Source organism: Saccostrea echinata, unplaced genomic scaffold, assembly GCF_033153115.1.
Source record: "Saccostrea echinata isolate AGI-Se365-2 ecotype Australia unplaced genomic scaffold, CSIRO_AGI_Sech_v1 ptg000057l, whole genome shotgun sequence".
Classification (NCBI taxonomy): Eukaryota; Metazoa; Mollusca; class Bivalvia; order Ostreida; family Ostreidae; genus Saccostrea; species Saccostrea echinata.
In genome coordinates this window covers 7394270-7412789 of record NW_026889806.1, presented here as the reverse complement: position 1 = coordinate 7412789, position 18520 = coordinate 7394270, and the positions used below count along the sequence as shown (strand labels likewise).

General features: G+C 33.7%; 1 protein-coding gene across 1 annotated transcript; it reads right to left on the bottom strand.

Moving 5' to 3' along the window:
• Positions 1–3666: 3666 nt before the first annotated feature.
• Positions 3667–17759, bottom strand: LOC133174058 (ribonucleoside-diphosphate reductase large subunit-like). Its single transcript, XM_061309099.1, has 17 exons — positions 17681–17759; positions 13736–13824; positions 12987–13164; positions 12563–12663; positions 12240–12416; positions 11366–11451; positions 11049–11190; positions 10500–10583; positions 9964–10205; positions 9354–9555; positions 8755–8904; positions 6774–6995; positions 6441–6517; positions 5748–5883; positions 4933–5028; positions 4424–4612; positions 3667–4166 (listed from the first exon to the last, which is right to left on the bottom strand). Exons 1-17 carry the CDS (start codon positions 17697–17699, stop codon positions 3969–3971), a joined length of 2388 nt encoding a protein of 795 aa, XP_061165083.1. The 5' UTR covers positions 17700–17759; the 3' UTR covers positions 3667–3968.
• Between the last annotated feature and the right edge of the window lie 761 nt (positions 17760–18520).

The window sequence follows — 18520 nt, the reverse complement described above, 5'->3', positions numbered from 1 at the left end:
GGCACTTTGAGGTGATAGTTGTGGGTCCTTCGGATGAGACCTTAAAAACCGAGGCGTTGGCACGATAAAGAACCCTCACTTCTCAATGGCCCTAAGTGCCGAGTAAAGGTCTAAATTTGAAGCCATTCAACGGTATATGGTGACGTCTCTATATGAGTGAAAAATCCTCGAAAGGGACTTCAAACAACATACAATCAATCAATCTACGCACGAACAATTTCTAAAACGAGGTAAGATATTGACAAAGAAGTTGATGAAACGAGAACTTAAAGAGTCTCATTTACATTCATCATTTCGCAAGTTCCATGGTCGATACAATGACATTGTCAACAAAAAAATAAGTCAAATGTTGACAGACGTTTTTCATATCAACTGTTGGACCATTATTTGCATGCTGAATTTCTACGCACTTTTCAGTTTGCCTGATCATGACAAGGATGCTTACTCCCCCATGGCACCTGATCCCACCTGTTTTCTGAGATCCACGTTTGCTCTTCTCCTGACTTGTATTATTTAAATGGATTTTTGAGCATGATAACCGTTATCTTTCTATCTAATTTGAGCTGACTTTCAACAGAGTCCTCATCCTCACAAAGGATGCTTGTGAGCAAGTTTGGTAGAAATTGACCCGGTGGTTCCAAGAAGTCAAAAATGTGAAAGTTTACAGACGACACACAACAGACAGACGGAGGCCGGACACTCTTCGACCAGAAAAGCTTACTTGAGCCAGTGCCTTTATCTGAACAAACCAGATTTCTCGCTTCCCCTGACAAGTCTTTAAATAAAAATTTCCACATAAAAAAAAAATTAAATATATTCCTTGTTCTATAAACGGTACTTAAAAAATATATCCCATTTATTTTATCTAATACATTAATCCTCCGGAAAAGTAGTTAAAGAAACTGGGGGGATAAGCCGAGCCATATGCCTACATAACGATCGATAAAAAATCAATAAATTCATTTTACAAAAATGTCACTTTTTGTTGAATTAATGTAATGCTTATTACCATTTGCATACAAATTTGACAAAACCTGAATACTGTAATCTGATTAACACAACAAAATGGCATCACGCTCAATTTTTACAGAAACTGACATAAATTGGATGATATAACTACATTTTTTAAATAGAGTGGGTCATAGTACCATTTTTTTGAGAACGATTAATGAAAGGCAATGGAAAGATGTTGCTTTTTACACTTGCAAAAATTTGGTATGAAGACCCACTCTACATAAAAAATTAAGTTAACTTACTTAAATTTTCACCGTGGTCTTAAAAAATTCTAAGTCCAAAAACGCTTGCTAAATATAGAGAACTGTATGCTATTTAAATAGACATGTAAGTGTGACTCCGTGGTCTAGTGGTTAGTGAGGAGCTCTTTAAAGGGACGTTTATTGAGGAAAGTGTTCGAGTCATGCTCTGACTTTTTTATTTTTTATTTTTTATTTGGTTTTAATTTTGTTTTACTTTTATAAAAAAAATGTCTATAGAATAACATATTTTTCACTGGAAATAAAATATATACATGTAGTAATGAACTTATTTACAGTAAATTATTTGAAATGCCGGATAAAAATTATAATAGATATTTGAATACTTTTATTCCCGTTTTTATTTATTTTAAATAAAAGCGCTTCTAGGTCACCATTATCATTATACACGATGTTAACATTTTTGTAATATCTCCACAATAAGTGTTAACACTCAATATGCAGATTAATTAATAGAAGTCCTTACCCATGTTAGACATTTGTGACAGTAAATGAAAGTCAACTGATTAGCTTGTTTAGAATATAAATATCATTTTGAAAACTACGGTAAACATTAAAATGCTTAAGTAAATTCGAACAATTGAGAGATTTTTTCCAATAAATGTTCTTGCATAGCCGAAAAATGGGCATGGGCACATGGCTCGTCTTATCCCCCCAGATTCTTTTCCTTTCTTTTTATGTTAAACTGTCCGCAATACATCTTTTTATGTGTATCGCTTGTGTCTCCTTAAGATAAGCATAAGAACAAACAAGAGGACCAGAAACACTCAACTGATAAATACAAAAAAAAAAAAAAAAAAAAAAAAAAAAAAAACACCAAGGAAAAACACTAGCTCGATGGCCCGTCAGAGGCCATCGAGCTAGTGTTTTTTCGTCAAATTTAATCTTAAAAGCTAGATATATATACTTGTAATCATAAGACTAAGATTTTTAAAACTCAAATGAAATTAACAGAAAAGAAAGTTAGATGCCGTCATACTGTGTGTTAGTACTGGCTCTACATATGCACGCTCCTTCGTACCCAAGTAACTATCGTGGCCACTACAGTTATTTTATCAACTTGAGTATTAAATTCATTACAGTGTGAATTTAAATAAGAAATGCCCACTTTGGCTCAAGTGAGCTAGATACCGTTTAAAATGTATAGTTCACGTGGTTACTCGAAAAATATTTCAATCTCAATCAATATTGTATATCTACAGTCATCTCCATTCCATCATATTTGAAATGATAGTTATTGCATACAAGAGGCCCAAGGGCCTTGAATCGCATAAATTGTACAACCTATCACTTCTATTTGAAGCCTCTAAGTATCCCGTATATTTAGATAAAGCCCTGAAATTCCAAAAGTAGGTCATTATGACCTACATTTTGGTTTAAATACTCCGAGAACCCAGGATAATCAACTGAAAAAGTGTGATGAAGCCCCTTATCTTAAATATTCAGATATAGTCATGAGATTCCAAAAGTAGGTCACACTGACCTTCTTTTTGGTAAACATACTCCGAGACCGAAAATAACTCAGCTGACCAAGTTTGATGATTTTAAGACTCTTATTATTTGAAATATTTAGATACTAGTATTGTCTTGAAATTTCTAAAGTAGGTCACTGTTACTTACTTTTTAGTCGACACATTCTGAGGACCCAAGATGCATCAACTGAAGAAGTTTGATGATTCTTAGCCAATAAATACCTAAAATATTTTGATAATGCCATAAAATTTCAAAAATTAGGTCACAGTTACCTACATTTCAGTTTACATTATCCTAAGACCCATGATGCATCAACTGACAAACTTTGATGATTCTTAGCCAATTAGGACCGGAGATTTTAAATATAGTCATAAAATTTCAAAGTAGGTCAAGGTGACCTACTTTTCGGTTGACATTCTCCACGGACCCAAAATGCATCAATTGACAAAGTTTGATGATTCTAAGCCAATAAGTACCTGTGATATTTATATACAGCCATAAAATTTCAAAAGTAGGTCACCATGACCAACTTTTTGGTTCACATTCTCTGAGGACCTAAGATGCATCAATCGACAAAGATTGTAGATTCTAAGCCAATTAGGACCATATAGCCATAAAATTTCAAAAGAAGGTCAAAGTGACCTACTTTTTGGTTGACATTCTCCAAGGACCCAAGTTGCATCAATTGACAAAGTTCGATGATTCTAATCCTATTAATACCTGAGATATTTAAATATAGGCATAAAATTTTAAAAGTAGGCCATGGTGACCTACTTTTTGGTTGACAAACTCTGAAGTTTGGTTAAAATTGAACCAGTGAATCTAGAGAAGATGAAAATGTGAAAAGTTAATAATGACAACAACATTGATGACAATGGACAAATTCTTATCAAAAACGCTCACTTGAACCAAAAAATAATTTTACATTTCATGTAGTTTTAATAAATAAATAGCAATCTTAGATATCAAAATGATTGACAGTATCATTAAATTATTGTATACATGTTCAACTATAGCAGCTCTAAATATATTGTTCATATATTACAAATTGTCATCATAAAAATAAGCTCACGAGTGTCAATAGTACATATTGTGTTTGGCAGTATAGTTCTTTACATTCTATATAGGATGTCAATAGTACAGAATGCTTTTGGCAGTATAGTAAGTACAATTGTGTTTGGCAGTATAGTTTTTTGCATTTTATATAAATGTTTACACACTCTAAGAGCCACACATCAGACAGTCGTCTTTGTTCTTCAGAGAGCAGACCATGGCTTCCATGTTTTTTGTTGTTTCCTCTACTTTGTCTTCTGCGGCTGATTTTCCTGTCGGCTGCTTTAACTTCGTCTTGTCCACAGTGAACTGTATGGCAGAAGCTGCAGGTCTCGTTCTCAAATAATACATTCCTGTCTTTAATCCCTAAAATTAAAATTTTACATCATGCTTACCTTGATTATCACTTGTAAATGATACAATGTCTTGATTTTAGTTTCTCATAAAAGTCATAAAAGATTGAGCCCCCTCAGAACTAATTTTAATGACCTGGAATTTTAATTCTTTCAAAAAAGAGGCAAGATTTTTTTTCTTTTGTACTAGCATGAAATCACTGAAAGGAAAAGGAATATTTCAAGATCAAAAATATATGAAGGATAAAAATTGTCAATAAATATAATTACTAATTTCCAGGCATAGAAGTGCATGCTGGTCAGTTTGCCGTAGTTTGGCTCGGCGATGTGGATGTTGAGGGATTGACTCTGATCTATAAATGCTCCCCTGTCTGCTGCCATCTTGAGCACAGTCTTCTGGGAAATCTCCCAAACTGTCTTGTACAATTTTCTTATTTCTTCTGGAATCTCCTCTATATTCTACAACAGATAATTAAATATGTTGATTATTAAACTATCCATTTAAAGCTTTGAGACAAAGAGGATTAGTGGGCATTCATAAAAAAAAAATTTGCACAAGCTTTGACCAGTACATTCGAATTCTGGTTTATCCTTTCCTGTGTTGAGTATGTACAAAGTGAAAACAGAAGAGATTTAAAATGAAAATTTTCTGTTACATGATAAATCTTTCAGCCAGTACGTCTATCTATTTGAATTTCAACTGACACAGAATTACACTCGTACCTGTATGGGCCCAGAGTGTGAGACATACCTGTATGGGCCCAGAGTGTGAGACATACCTGTATGGATCCAGAGAAAGCGATGATTTTGTTCTTCATGTCGTCGTCCCACAAACCTCGCTCCGTCAAGTCTTTCATCAGATGCTGATTCACAACCTTAACACAAACAAACATCACTAACATTACTAACTGCTGGTCTATTTACCTGAACATTCTTTTTTTTTTAATTAGTTTGTGTTACCATCTACATTTCATTATTAATCAGAAGTTAAGCATGAATTTCAAAGGTAAAAAGTTCTGATGCCAGAAATGGCACTTAATTGCTTGCATGCCATTTTGAAAAGGGAACATTTTTGGCAAGATAAATTGATAATATTGAATCTATAAGTTTTACATGTTTGACTTCTCTTCCCTTGCCATGAATATATGTATATGCAAGTCAGACTTAATTACTTTTGGGTTATTCTAATATTAATCAATGAGAGTTAGAAATTGCTCAAGAATCAGGAGAATATCAAAACAAATGTAAAATTTTCCCTTGCCAGAACACTCCTTGTCTAATGTTATTAGGTCTCCATTGGGCCAACCTCAAGTTTCCTTGCTAGAATCTTTTTTTTCTATTTAATTAAGGACAAGTTACCTGAAATTCCCTTGCCATAACATTCTTTGAATAATTTCCCTATTTTAGGCGTCTTCTTATTTTACAGAGAATTCCCATAACAGAACATACCTCAGGTAAATGTTTCAATTCAATTTCATTTACCTGGAATTCCCCTGACAGCACCCTTGTGTAAATGTTACTAATTGATTTACCCCTGAATTCCCCTGGGAGTACCTTCCTTATACTGATGTTACTACTTTTGGCCTCTAATTACCTGGAATTCTCCTGACAGAACCCTCCTGGAGTAAATGTTACTGGTGTAGGCCTCTATAGATTCGTTATTCCCCAGAATTTGAGCTGTAGAAGCCGTGGGCATTGGCGCCAATAGCAGACTATTTCTGACACCATGTCTGTAACAAATGGATATTTATAATTGGAAGAGATCAAACAAAACATTTTTATACTGAATAAGGCAAAATTTTACCTAATCATTTTTATATTTAATCCTTATTAAAAATATGGTGAACAGATATGGTGAAATATCAGCTACTGCTGACATTAAACCTGTCTTTTACTGTACATTTTCAGACCTGTTATCAGACCACATCCTGGTGACTTTGATCTGAGGTCTACCTTCACCAGGTTATTCCATATTTTTCCAGTTATTATAGAACTAAAATCCCTAGTACTTCAGTATGGTTTGAATTGTACTACTAACTTTATCTCTTATCAAAATATTTTTTTCGAGAGGTTTGATTTTTGTGGCAAATACCAGACAAAAGTCCAAAAATATTCTAAAATTAGGAGTTTACAGGGATTTATCTAGCTATTCAATTTGATACCCTTTACACATGAAGGGGGAAAATGACAGATCAACATTAGTGCTAGAAGTGACCATACTGTGAGAGTCAGGGGCATGCCCCCTGGAAATTTTCAGATAAATGTTGTTAAGATCTGTCAGACTCACTTTTTAATTTTTTGCCGGAGTGAATCCCAGTCCTGAAGATTGGTAGGTGTGACATTCCACATGTCTGGCTGTAAAATCTACAAAGAACACATTATTTTATTACACTTACCATACTTATCTGCTTTATTGACTGAATTTCATCAGCAAATGTTGAATGAAATTCTTATGAACATGTACAAATAAAAAATATAATACAAATACCATTTTCACACTGCCATAAAATTCGCAATAAATGTACTCAACTTATTGTCATAATATTTATGAAATTTTTTGTGAGCATTATTCTGACAGTCTAATAAATACATTGTATACTGGTACCCTGCCCCGACTTACCCCCTTGCTGACTGGACTCCCTGGGTATGTTTCATACGGCCCATCGTGTTCCGCCAACTCACAACTGGCCTCCAATGCTGAGTAGTAAATCGTCTCAAAAATTTGTTTATTCAACAGTTGGGCTTCCTCACTTTCGAATGGAAACCGCATCAGAATAAAGGCATCTGCTAGACCTTGTACTCCGATACCAATAGGACGATGTCTCATATTGGACCGCCTAGCCTACATCAAAACAATTAAATTAAGAGTGACATTCAGCTATAGATAGACCTTGTACTCCGATACCAATAGGACGGTGTCTCATATTGGACCGCCTAGCCTACATCAAAACAATCAAACTAGATAGCCTGCATCAAAACAATCAAACTAGACAGCCTGCATCAAAACAATCAAACTAGATAGCCTGCATCAAAACAATCAAACTAGACAGCCTGCATCAAAACAATCAAACTAGATGGCCTGCATCAAATTAGATAGCCTGCATCAATACAATCAAACTAGATAGCCTGCATCAATCTAGATAGCCTGCATCAAAACAATCAAACTAGATAGTCTGCATCAAAACAATCAAACTAGATAGTCTGCATCAAAACAATCAAACTAGATAGCCTGCATCAAAACAATCAAACTAGATAGCCTGCATCAATACAATCAAACTAGATAGCCTGCATCAATACAATCAAACTAGATAGCCTGCATCAAAACGATCAAACTAGATAGTCTGCATCAAAACAATCAAACTACATAGCCTGCATCAAAACAATCGAAATAGAGTATTTTTCAGCTAGATCTTGTACTCAGATACTTAGCCTGTATAAAAATTATCAATTTCTAAAGATTCTGCCTTAAAAATTATAAACTAAGAATTGACTAAAAGGTTATCAATCCTTTGAAAAGAGAGATAACTCTAACTTGTATAATTTCTTCATAAAATCATTCAAGAAAACATGCCATATCTGCCAAAATTCTGCCGCGCAAGGTATGCTGAAATTGTGTGCATTTTTAGTTAATTTAGATTTCTTTTCTTTTAAGACTCAAAATTTTGACTTAAAAGTTTATCATCCCTATGCTCTCAAATATAATTTTTTTTTTAATAAAACACAATATGATTTTTTTTTTTTTTTTTTTTGGATAAAACACAATATGAATTTTGTTTATTGGAATTATTTTAGGTTAAATTCATTTGAAATTTTGATTCAAGTTCCACATGTTTAAACAACTCAGATTAATTGCAAGAAAGAACTTATTTTTTTATCATATGCTTGTGAATTGTCATAGTCTGAACAACAAGTTTTCACCATTGAAAAGTAAGCTACAGAGATACATGTACCTGCCTAATTTAACATTCACTGGGATTATGTTAGAATAGACATACTGTCAGATTTCAGATTATACAGCATAAAGAACAAGGAAAAAAGTCTCGAAAGAATGAAAATAAAGGTCAGAATTCACAAGGAATCAGATTGCATGTCGTTTTTATTGCATTTTTTTTCTAATGAGAGTTTAAGTAAGATGAGTTTATTGTGAATATAATGGATGATAGAGGTTAAAATATGCCATCCAATTCCTCTACACAAAGACCTTTCAAAATCTGCCAGTACCCAGTACCTATTTATCCACTGAAATCAGGATTGTGCAGGCCAAAATATTCACTTGAGAAAAATTTAGAAACATATTTAATTAAAATCCCTTCCATAAGATACATCCTATTTTGTACTGCCTGTATTTAATCTTTTTGAATGCCCTGTATACATTTTAATCTGGCACAAATCTATGTTTCTAAAAATGTTTTATTTATGCCTATTGATGTCTCTTAGAACCTTTTAATAAAAATAAAAACTTCAACTGACTTCTTAAAATTATGACAACTAATTCAATTGTTCACAGGGCAAATTACCTATAAACTTTACTTTAAAACTTTAAATCTGTAGCCCTATGCTTTTTTTAAGTCCTAGGAGCCTAATTGCTCTCAATGTCTCACCTCTGGTACCGGGTAGTAGTTGATATCAATAATTTTGTTCAGGTTTCTGACAATCACTTTGGTAACACTTTTTAATTTATCAAAGTCATACGTTTTATCAGGCTTCACATACATGTTGAGGGCAATGGATGCCAAGTTACATACTGCAACCTGAAAAATCAAAGGAAAACTATAGTATTACACTGTCAAACATCAATGCCATATTTCACAACCCCCATCCACGATGTCTCTTACAGGCATAAATTAATATCTACATGTATTTTCCCTCTTTGAACTTGATAATGTTTAAGATAAGACACCATAGGGCAATGGCTGTCAACAGGGTTGTATCATAAGCAACTCTGTAGTTTGGGAATAAACTCTTGTTTTCTAAAGTGACCTCCAAATCCTTGAATATCATTATTATGGTATAGAGAACAGTACTCATTTAACTCCACAGGTCATGAATTTCGCATACTATTAAAAGAACAGGGCTCATTGCTTAGTATAATGCACAGTGATTTCTACAAGCGTAAACAATCATTTTTCATCTATTCAAATTGTGACACCCCCCTATAACTTGAGATTCCTTAAGTAGACTTTATTTCCATCCATTATACCTCATCAGGGCTGCTATACTCCACAATCTCTGTACACAGGTTGCTACATTTGATGGTCCCCAGGTTCTGCTGGTTGGACTTCCTGTTACAATGGTCCTTGTACAACATGTACGGGGTACCAGTCTCTGTCTGGGCCTCAATGATGGCGTACCACAGCTGCTGGGCTTTTATAGTTTTCCTTCCCTTGCCTTCTTTTTCATATCTGTTAGATATGGAGCAAAATTACTAATTAATTGTCATTCTCATTTAATCTCATTTGTCAAAGATCATTCACCATATCAACTTTTTCAAAACACGAGTGAAAGATAAACTACATGTAAGAAACTACAATGAAGGGGCATATCACTCCCAGGTTTTCAAAATGGTAATTTTTTTTTCCTTTTCAAATCACAAATTAGTTTGAGAAAGATATGCTGTTCATATTTAGTTTTCTTTTTCATATACTGTACATGTATCAATACTTTAACAGCATGACTGCAAGGAGAGCTAAAACCACAACAAAATGTGTAAAACTTGAATGTTTGCTTTGCAATCTTAGATATAATGCAAAGTTTATAGCTTAAGCCATTGTTTCCAAAAATATTTTTCCCCTACAGCTTTATCAACTTACTTCTGGTATAAATTTTCAAACTCATCTCCCCAGCAGTCATGAAGTCCTGGACACTCGTGGGGGTCCATAAGGGTCCAGTCCTCATTCTTCTCTACCCTCTGCATGAAGAGATCCGGGATCCACAGAGCATAAAACAAGTCCCTCGCCCTCTGTTCCTCTTTACCCGTGTTCTTCTTACAGTCTAGGAACATGAAAATGTCGGCATGCCAGGGCTCCAGGTAGATGGCAAAAGCTCCTGGTCTCTGTAATCATGTACATATTTAAAATTTCCTGCTTGTGGAAAAAATTAGATCTTTGGGCTACAATGCTAACATTAAAAATCCAATGTTAGTAAGCCTTAAACTTTTTTTTCCCCTTTCTTTTCAAATAAAGTGATTCAAAATACAATGTGCAGATAGCCATACAAGGTAGAAATGAAATGAAGTTTAATCTTAAACCAACGGTTATATTCATCTATGTATTTCACTATAATTTTATTTGGACATTTAAGTAGCTTACAATGCTGCCCCCGTGATTTACAATGCTGCTCACCTTACCTTATTTCCACCTTGGTCTACATATCTTGCTGTGTTGTTATAGACCCTCAGCATTGGTAGTAAACCATTGGAGGTCCCATTGGTCTAAAATATAAAGCATCCAAAGATAAATCTTCTTTATTTTTACACTCTAAAAGATTAAATTATTTCTCATGATTTATATATTCCTAGGTAATAATGAGTCACCTAATTTTTCAATTTAAAAATGAGGACTCTCAAAACATGTTCAAAATATAAACATTATATATACATAAATCTGAAGTCAGAAAAACTACACAATTATGCTTGTTCTTTAGTTGTTAGTGTATACTTTGCCACACATCAATTATTACTAATCATTTGTTCAAAATATCAAGTTAATCATACATACCTGTATGTACACAAATAATATTAATTTCTGATGCCATCATCTTTTAAGTTTCGAGAGAATTTTTGTTTCCATATCCATTTCATGATCATACATTAGAATTCAATGATTCTTAATATCTTTGCATTGCTAAATATTATTTTTATGGAAATCTATACCAAGGTCATTGCTCTATCACATACCCCAGCTATGTAACTTCCAGTAGACCTGATACAGTGCACATTGAGTCCGATACCACCCGCAGATTTGGAAATCAGGGCACACTGTTTTAGAGTATCGTAAATTCCCTCTATGCTGTCTGAGTGCATTGTTAACAAGAAACAGCTGGAATTTTTTAAAGTATAAATGTCAGACATACAATCAATAATATCAAATATATAAGTACACATGCACCTTTATTTGCTGATTATATTTTCTTGTGTGTGTTTTTTTTTTCCCAAGAGACATGATAATAAAGGCCATGAGAGAAGTAATTTTTTAGGATGCAGGAGTTATATACCTTGACAGTTGTGGTCGGTTTGTTCCTGCATTAAACAGAGTAGGGGAGGCATGTGTAAACCACTTCTCAGACAGCAGGTTATACGTCTGTAAAAAAAGAACATAAAGATTTTCAAAATGTAGGAAATTCAAAGACAATAGATTTTCCATGTAAGTAGATTTTTCCAGTCTTTACTTATGGGGCATCGGGTCTCGTGCAATTTTGGGGGGAAAATCAGACACCTTTTCAAAATAAAAAATATTAAAATCATATTAAATATTAAAATTGTGAGCTGTATAATTCTTAGTTTAAAATAGTATAGGTTTATTTTATCAATTTTTCCTGTGTATTACAAATTAATAGATTTTATTTGCATCTTTAAATAGAAAATTCTCTAAAAACAATCTTAAAGTGAGGATAATTCAAGTCTTTTTCAAACATCTATTCACTAAAAAAATATTAACATGCAGAGGACTTTAGAGATTGCTTGCTTATTTCAGTTCTATCTTCAAAAAGTGAAATATATATATATATAAATATATATATAAATATCTATATATATATATATATATATATATATATATATATATATATATATATATATATATATATTATATATATATATATATATATATATTATATATATATATATATATAAAATCTATTACTGAGCCAAAATTAAAAAAAATTTTATTCTTTTAACCTGATCCTACATTTTGGTCCATGGGTAGATTTTTTTCATTTAGAATAGATCTTTTTAGAGTTGAAGGAAAAATTTAATGGGATTTACTTTCAGCTTCATATTTACTCTCAAATCTGAAAAAAAAATTTGAATTAAAATTTATAAAGGGGCCTCTTCAGTGAAAAGAGACACACCTCCCCTTCCCTCACTCACCTCAATAGCACCGTCTATGTCGTCATGGTGAATCCCCACGGCAACTCTCATCAACATATGCTGGGGTCTTTCTGCCACTTTCCCATTGATCCTCAGCAGATATGATCTCTCCAAAGTTTTAAAGCCAAAGTACTGATAATTGAAGTCTCGATCGTAGATCAACGCCGAGTTCAGACGCTAAAATGGCAAAATTAAATAAGGTTTACCCTTCCAAAAGCCTCCATCTTACTGCATTATTCTGAAAGCTTATGTATTCATTCTGTGTACTGCATCAATTTCATTTTTGTTATTTTTTAACTTTGTAAAATTTCTGTTGAACTTACATCAGCATTTTTCATAATGATGGTGTGGATGGCCTCTGATATCATTGGGGAATGTTGGTTTGTTTTAGGGTTGACCCACTTGTATAGATCATCCATGACATCTGAAATATTACCTCATTAAGCTTGTACATCATAAACAATACATGTAGCATATCGATATCAAATGCTGCCTCATTATCTCATGCATGCATATATACAATTCTAGGATTTACCATGTGTCAACTCAAGGACAGGTTTTGTTCATGACTTCTACCAATCAAGAACATTTAATAATTTGTATCCATTTAAACTCTCATTAACACACAGACTTAAATGTATCAAAATATTACAACATGAGTTGCAACATGATAAATATTTCCTATCATTTCTTTTTCAACTTCATTTCAAAACTCATCTCTCAGCAACTGTACAGACAATCACCTACCACTGAACACTTTCTTTGTTTCTTTGTGGAGGTTGGACACCGCAATTCTGGCAGCAAGGATTGCATAATCTGGATGTTTGGTGGTCATCGTGGCAGCAGTCTCTGCCGCCAGATTGTCCAGTTCCACAGTGGTCACTCCTGGATAGAGTCCATTGATCACCTTTAGCGTGATCACTGCCTGTAAAGTGTAAACATACATATGCACATGCAATTATTCAGATAGAAGATCACCACTTGCATGCTCAAATTCTATAAAGTTCAGTGGTCTACAAAATTGAAACAACCTGGTACCAACATTTATAACTAGAAGTTTACGAGTACCTGCTTGGAATGGACAACACATGTGTGTGTTGGTTATCTTACATTACCTTTGTTTACATCTTATTGCAGTTTATGTGATTTGTGTTTGTTTGTACTGCACTGATCTGTGCAACTGATGCAAGTTTCTTTGGTAACTTTCTCTTCTGCAGTGGAAGAAGCACACATTTACTTTCATCACTAGATGTTTTACAATAGCTAAGTAGAATATGTCTGTCCTCACCAGTAAAAACTGATTAGACTGAACTGTGACCTAGTGAATGGCTTATATAGGGGCCATAGAACTAACAGAAAATGCAAAGTAATATGGACATAAATCTCTGCCTTTTACGGATTGGATTCTGTTTTTAAGCTAACAGCTGAGAACTCTGCATATGCAGAGATGAACAAGAAATAATGCATTTGATTAAGAGTAAAATACTTCAACATACAGGGTCCACAAAATCTGGATGGAGGCCATAACACAACTTCTGGATCCTGGAGGTGATCTTATCAAACATGACCTTCTCCTGCCTTCCATCTGCAAAAAAAAATATCACAACAAATATCATAGAGTACAAAATAATTACAGAACTACAGGACTGACAGTGATACATTTGGTTTAAATTTGTAAACTTGTGATCTCCCTACAGGCCCCTTGATATATATAAAAGATCTTTGACATTTCTTGATGGCAAAAAAATTAATACAGATGCATATCGTTATCTGTGTAAAGATACCAACAATATACCTTTAGCAATGTTTAGTTTGAAAACAAGTGTTTCCAAACATTTTCTCTTTGTTACACAAATTACCATAATGCTACCAGCAAGGCAACATTTTCTCTTGCAAACTGCTCAAGCAGTGTTTTTGTCCCCTTAACGTATTTCCTACAAAGGAGAACTGTATGAACGATGCAGTACCTATTAATGATTTCCCCTCATTGGTGGGTCTTAAATTATTTGATGCAGTTTTATCAAAGTAGTCAAATTTATTCAATATCTTAGTTTTTAGATATGAAACAAACTAATTTTCCCAACACTTGATCTATACATCTACATTAATATGTTATTTAATGTGAATTTTGAACAACGTGAATACATGATATGTATTGGCTGCATGTTCACAAAATGTCATTTTTTTACTCCATTCACGTATCACATGGATCTAATGGAAATGAAAATTTGTCCTGTATTTTGAATTTACCAGAAATTGCCATTTTTCTGTAATTCTCACTCTCACAACATAGGAAATTTCATTTAACTGTTGACATAGTTCTTATTTAATATAAATCAAAAACTGAGATCCAAGGTGTTAAAAATTGTAATAATTACATTGAAAATTTAAAATATCAAAACTTGAACTGCTTTTAATACAAATAAAAAAATCAGAACAACTTGATCTGTGTGACAACACAATATTTAATGCGTAACTTATTTGCTCTCCTTGGCCAAAAGTTTTGTACAGTTTAACAGAGTCTGATAGAAGCTTTAGTATTGTGAAAAAAATGCAGATTGACTAGAGATGAAGGCACGTCTGGAAATGAGAAAATATATGGCTGGACCGGGAATCGAACCCGGGTCCCCTGCATCACTAGTCAGGTGCTCTACCGACTGAGCTACCCAGGCCGATATCCACGGCCCAAACCATTACACATGGTACAAGGTACTAAGGACAGTCTTTGTACAAAATTCAACATTTATCATGGATTTGTTCTGAATATGAAATTCTAAAAGCTGCAGTTGTTTACAGTAAGTAATTATCACTTTATTCTGTGGTACATTTGTTGATTTGAAATTAAGTTATAAAATGAACCTTTTATATTGATTTTTGGTCGACATTTAGTACATTTTTTTGATGAGCAATGTACACTGTACAGGTCTGGTACACTCCAGATTTAGCTTGAATTACCTACATAGCTTTATTTACCTACCTGAAGTAGCTTTATTTAGCTACTGAATTAAACTTTTTTCTTAAATTACCATTTTTCTCAGGATGTGCACAAAATTGCACTTTGATGCAGTGATAATTTTCAACTTTAAGCTCATCTGAAAACAATTTATGAAAAATTTCCTCTTGGAGATGTTTCTTATTCTGCGCAATTTCAATCAAAGTTCTACAAGTTTTGGGGCTATATACAACAATTAATTTGTGACCAAACAGTTACTTCTTGAATGAACAAGAGCAACAAGAACACAATGACTGAGAAGTAATCATACTTATCCATGCCTCATCGCACACAAGGTGGTGTACAGTTACTCAGACAATGGAAATATATATTTTCCTTAAAAGTGTTCAAACGCAGCAATGTTTAAATTATCTCTGCACTGGATTGCTTTTTAAATAATCCCTTGTATAAATATTAGTAGTCATTTATTTGCGATTTTTTGTCTTTTTAAAATAAAAGGGAAAATTGTGAAAATTTGCCTTGAAATAGCTAAATAAAGCTACCTGAGGTAGGTAAATAAAGCTACAGTAGGTATTAAGGTAATTTTAGCTACGTAGCTAAATGTACTGATTGTACTGGACCTGCTGTATTCAGGTCCAGCACAATACCCTGATAAAGGTATATAGTAGGGGTGCAATGATACACCAACCTCACGATACGATACATATCACGGTATTCAGTACACGATACGATAAGTATCATGATACATGACAAGTTAAAGAAGTCTTTCAAGTTTTTCATCATATTTTTTTTAAAACTCGACAGGGTTATATCAAATGTTCATATTTTTTATAATTAAAATATCAATTTGTTAACTTTATTTGGATTGATAGGTAGATCTTTGAGTTGTAACAATATTCTGAACCAATGAAAAACATTTACATGGAACTACGGTAGCCTGGATTCGAAGTTCAGATATGACTTATTTATTAGGGATGTCAACGAGTACCCTGTTAACCCGGTACTCGATCTAACGTCCGAGTATCGAATACTAAAATCGCTACTCGGTTACTTGGATGTATATATTTTTTTTCATATTTCAAAGAAAAAGTATATATTTTTTATCCAAAACTTATCAAAAAAATGCAACTTCAAAATGAATTGTCCATGTTTCCCTGTAATTAGCGTCCCCCACACCTGTTAATACCCATAATTGTCTGTGGCTGTGTACTTGTTTATACAGTAAGATGCTGGAGATGAGTTTAATTGCTGTTACTGCGTCATCATCGACCTCATGTTTTGCACGGAAGCCATTTTGAAATTGTAAACAAGGAAACAAAATAGACGATTCGGATATTTCTGGACCGATTGAACCGAACCGTGACATCAGTTTAGCGTATCGTGAATTGAACCGTGGGAAAATATACCACGATATACCGTCAAACGGTTTATCGTTGCACTCTTAGTATATAGCTTGATAAAGCTATATAACTTTATCAAGCTATATAACTTTGTTACAAATACCTTGATCAAGGTATTTTATGTAATGAAAATACAAAAAAAAAATCTTAAAAATCAAATTTGAAAGTCGAATTATGAGTTGTGGTCAGCGTGTTCACTCGTGCCTGAAAAGTACTCGGGTATCAAAAAGACAGCATAAAAGAACGTCTCCTCACACAACATGCTTTTATAATGATTTCTTTGTGTTTGAGTACTTTACATGCATGAGTGAATTTACTGACAACAACTCAGAACTCGACTTTGTCGCCTGTGTGGCGCAGTGGTTAGAGCTTCTGCTCTAGAGTCGCGGCGTAAGGAGTTGATCCTTACGTCGCGGTTTCGAATCCCACTGTGGGACATGGAGACCGGTCCTTCGGATGAGACCGTATAAACCGAGGTCCCGTGTCGCAGTAGGTGCTGGCATGAAAAAGATCCCTCAGTGCTCAATGGCCGTAAGTGCCGAGTTTAGGACAAAATTTGCAGCTCTCCACCGGCAAGTGGTGGCGTCTCCATATGAGTGAAAAATTCTCGAGAGGGACGTTAAACAACATACAAACAAACAAAAAACAGAACTCGACTTTCAGTATTTATTTTTTTAGGATTTTTTTTGTATTTTATTACACAAAATACCTTGATCAAGGTATTTGTAATACCTTGATAAAGCTATATAGCTTTACCAAGCTATATACCTTTAACAGGGTATTGTGCTGGACCTGGTATTTGCGCCTAAATTTAATCATTTGCAATGCTCCTGTACAGTTTTTCGGTCTAAAAAATATCACAAGAATGGACCTATATACAATTCAAAATCATTAGAATGAAACATGTAAACAAAAAAAATTATAATGAAAAAAAGTTCTTATTAATCTTAAGTAGTGCTCAAATTCCATACAGTGTTTTTGTTGATCTCAATTTCTTGCACAAAGACAAAATGCTCAAAACATGATATCTATTTACGGAAATATGATGTTTATTCGTGTTTAAAAAAGAATGAAATTCGCCATCATACCTCTTTTAAGGACGTACATCTTTAGAGCTCTTTTTCTTATGCCTGTGCAGCGAGTAAACAATGTCTTTCTTCCAAATTCAAAATCCCGCGTATATTTTGTCACGTGATTTGGCGCCAACTTTTCTTTTCCGCTTTGATTCTCGATCCCGATCTTGATTTTAGAATCAATTTGAATGAAGTTGGGTGTTAATTTATTTTCTAGAGGACTGCATAAAAGTAAACATGCAATTCATCGATCTATCTCCTCAAAAAATTTAAATACTTGAGCAGCAATCTTATCACTAAAATCTTCAGTGGCAGATCAAGGATTCCTCTCGACTCTTCACAAATAATCCTTAGACCCAGGGGAAAGAAATTCAAGAGCATTATCAAAAATAAGTCATTATAAACATTAATTTCATAAGCTGTGGTCCTTAAAATAGCTTTATTGTAAAATTGTTTAAATAAAAACAATCAATTGTGAAAGCCCCCCCCCCTTCCCGCCACTTGGCAAAAAAGGACCAATGACTTGACCCAAGATACACTCTTTGTACATAATATTCTTTTTCCTTAGGTTTGCTTGACCCTCTTTCTCTCCTTTTGAGGAAAAATTATTCATTCTCCCCTGCAAATATAAATAGAAGCTATTTTTGAGAAAATGTGGTCTATATATAGTTGCATGCGTTGGCAAAACTATAAGCAACAAGCATTTCAGCTACATTGTACGTGCAAAAGAGTTTTATTTTTCAAAGAAATGCAAACGTTATAGTGACCATGAAAATATATCTTTAGGAACATTAACCATTGCCAGAACTTATTGATGTAGAGTGAGGAGAAAGTGGTGGATCTAAAGTGGTGGAT

Coding starts and splice junctions, on each gene's coding strand:
- LOC133174058 (XM_061309099.1), bottom strand. Junction 9,556..9,963: donor TTTGAAAATTTATACCAGAA/GTAAGTTGATAA, acceptor CATATCTAACAG/ATATGAAAAAGAAGGCAAGG. Junction 5,029..5,747: donor TTCTGTCAGGAGAATTCCAG/GTAATTAGAGGC, acceptor GTTTGTGTTAAG/GTTGTGAATCAGCATCTGAT.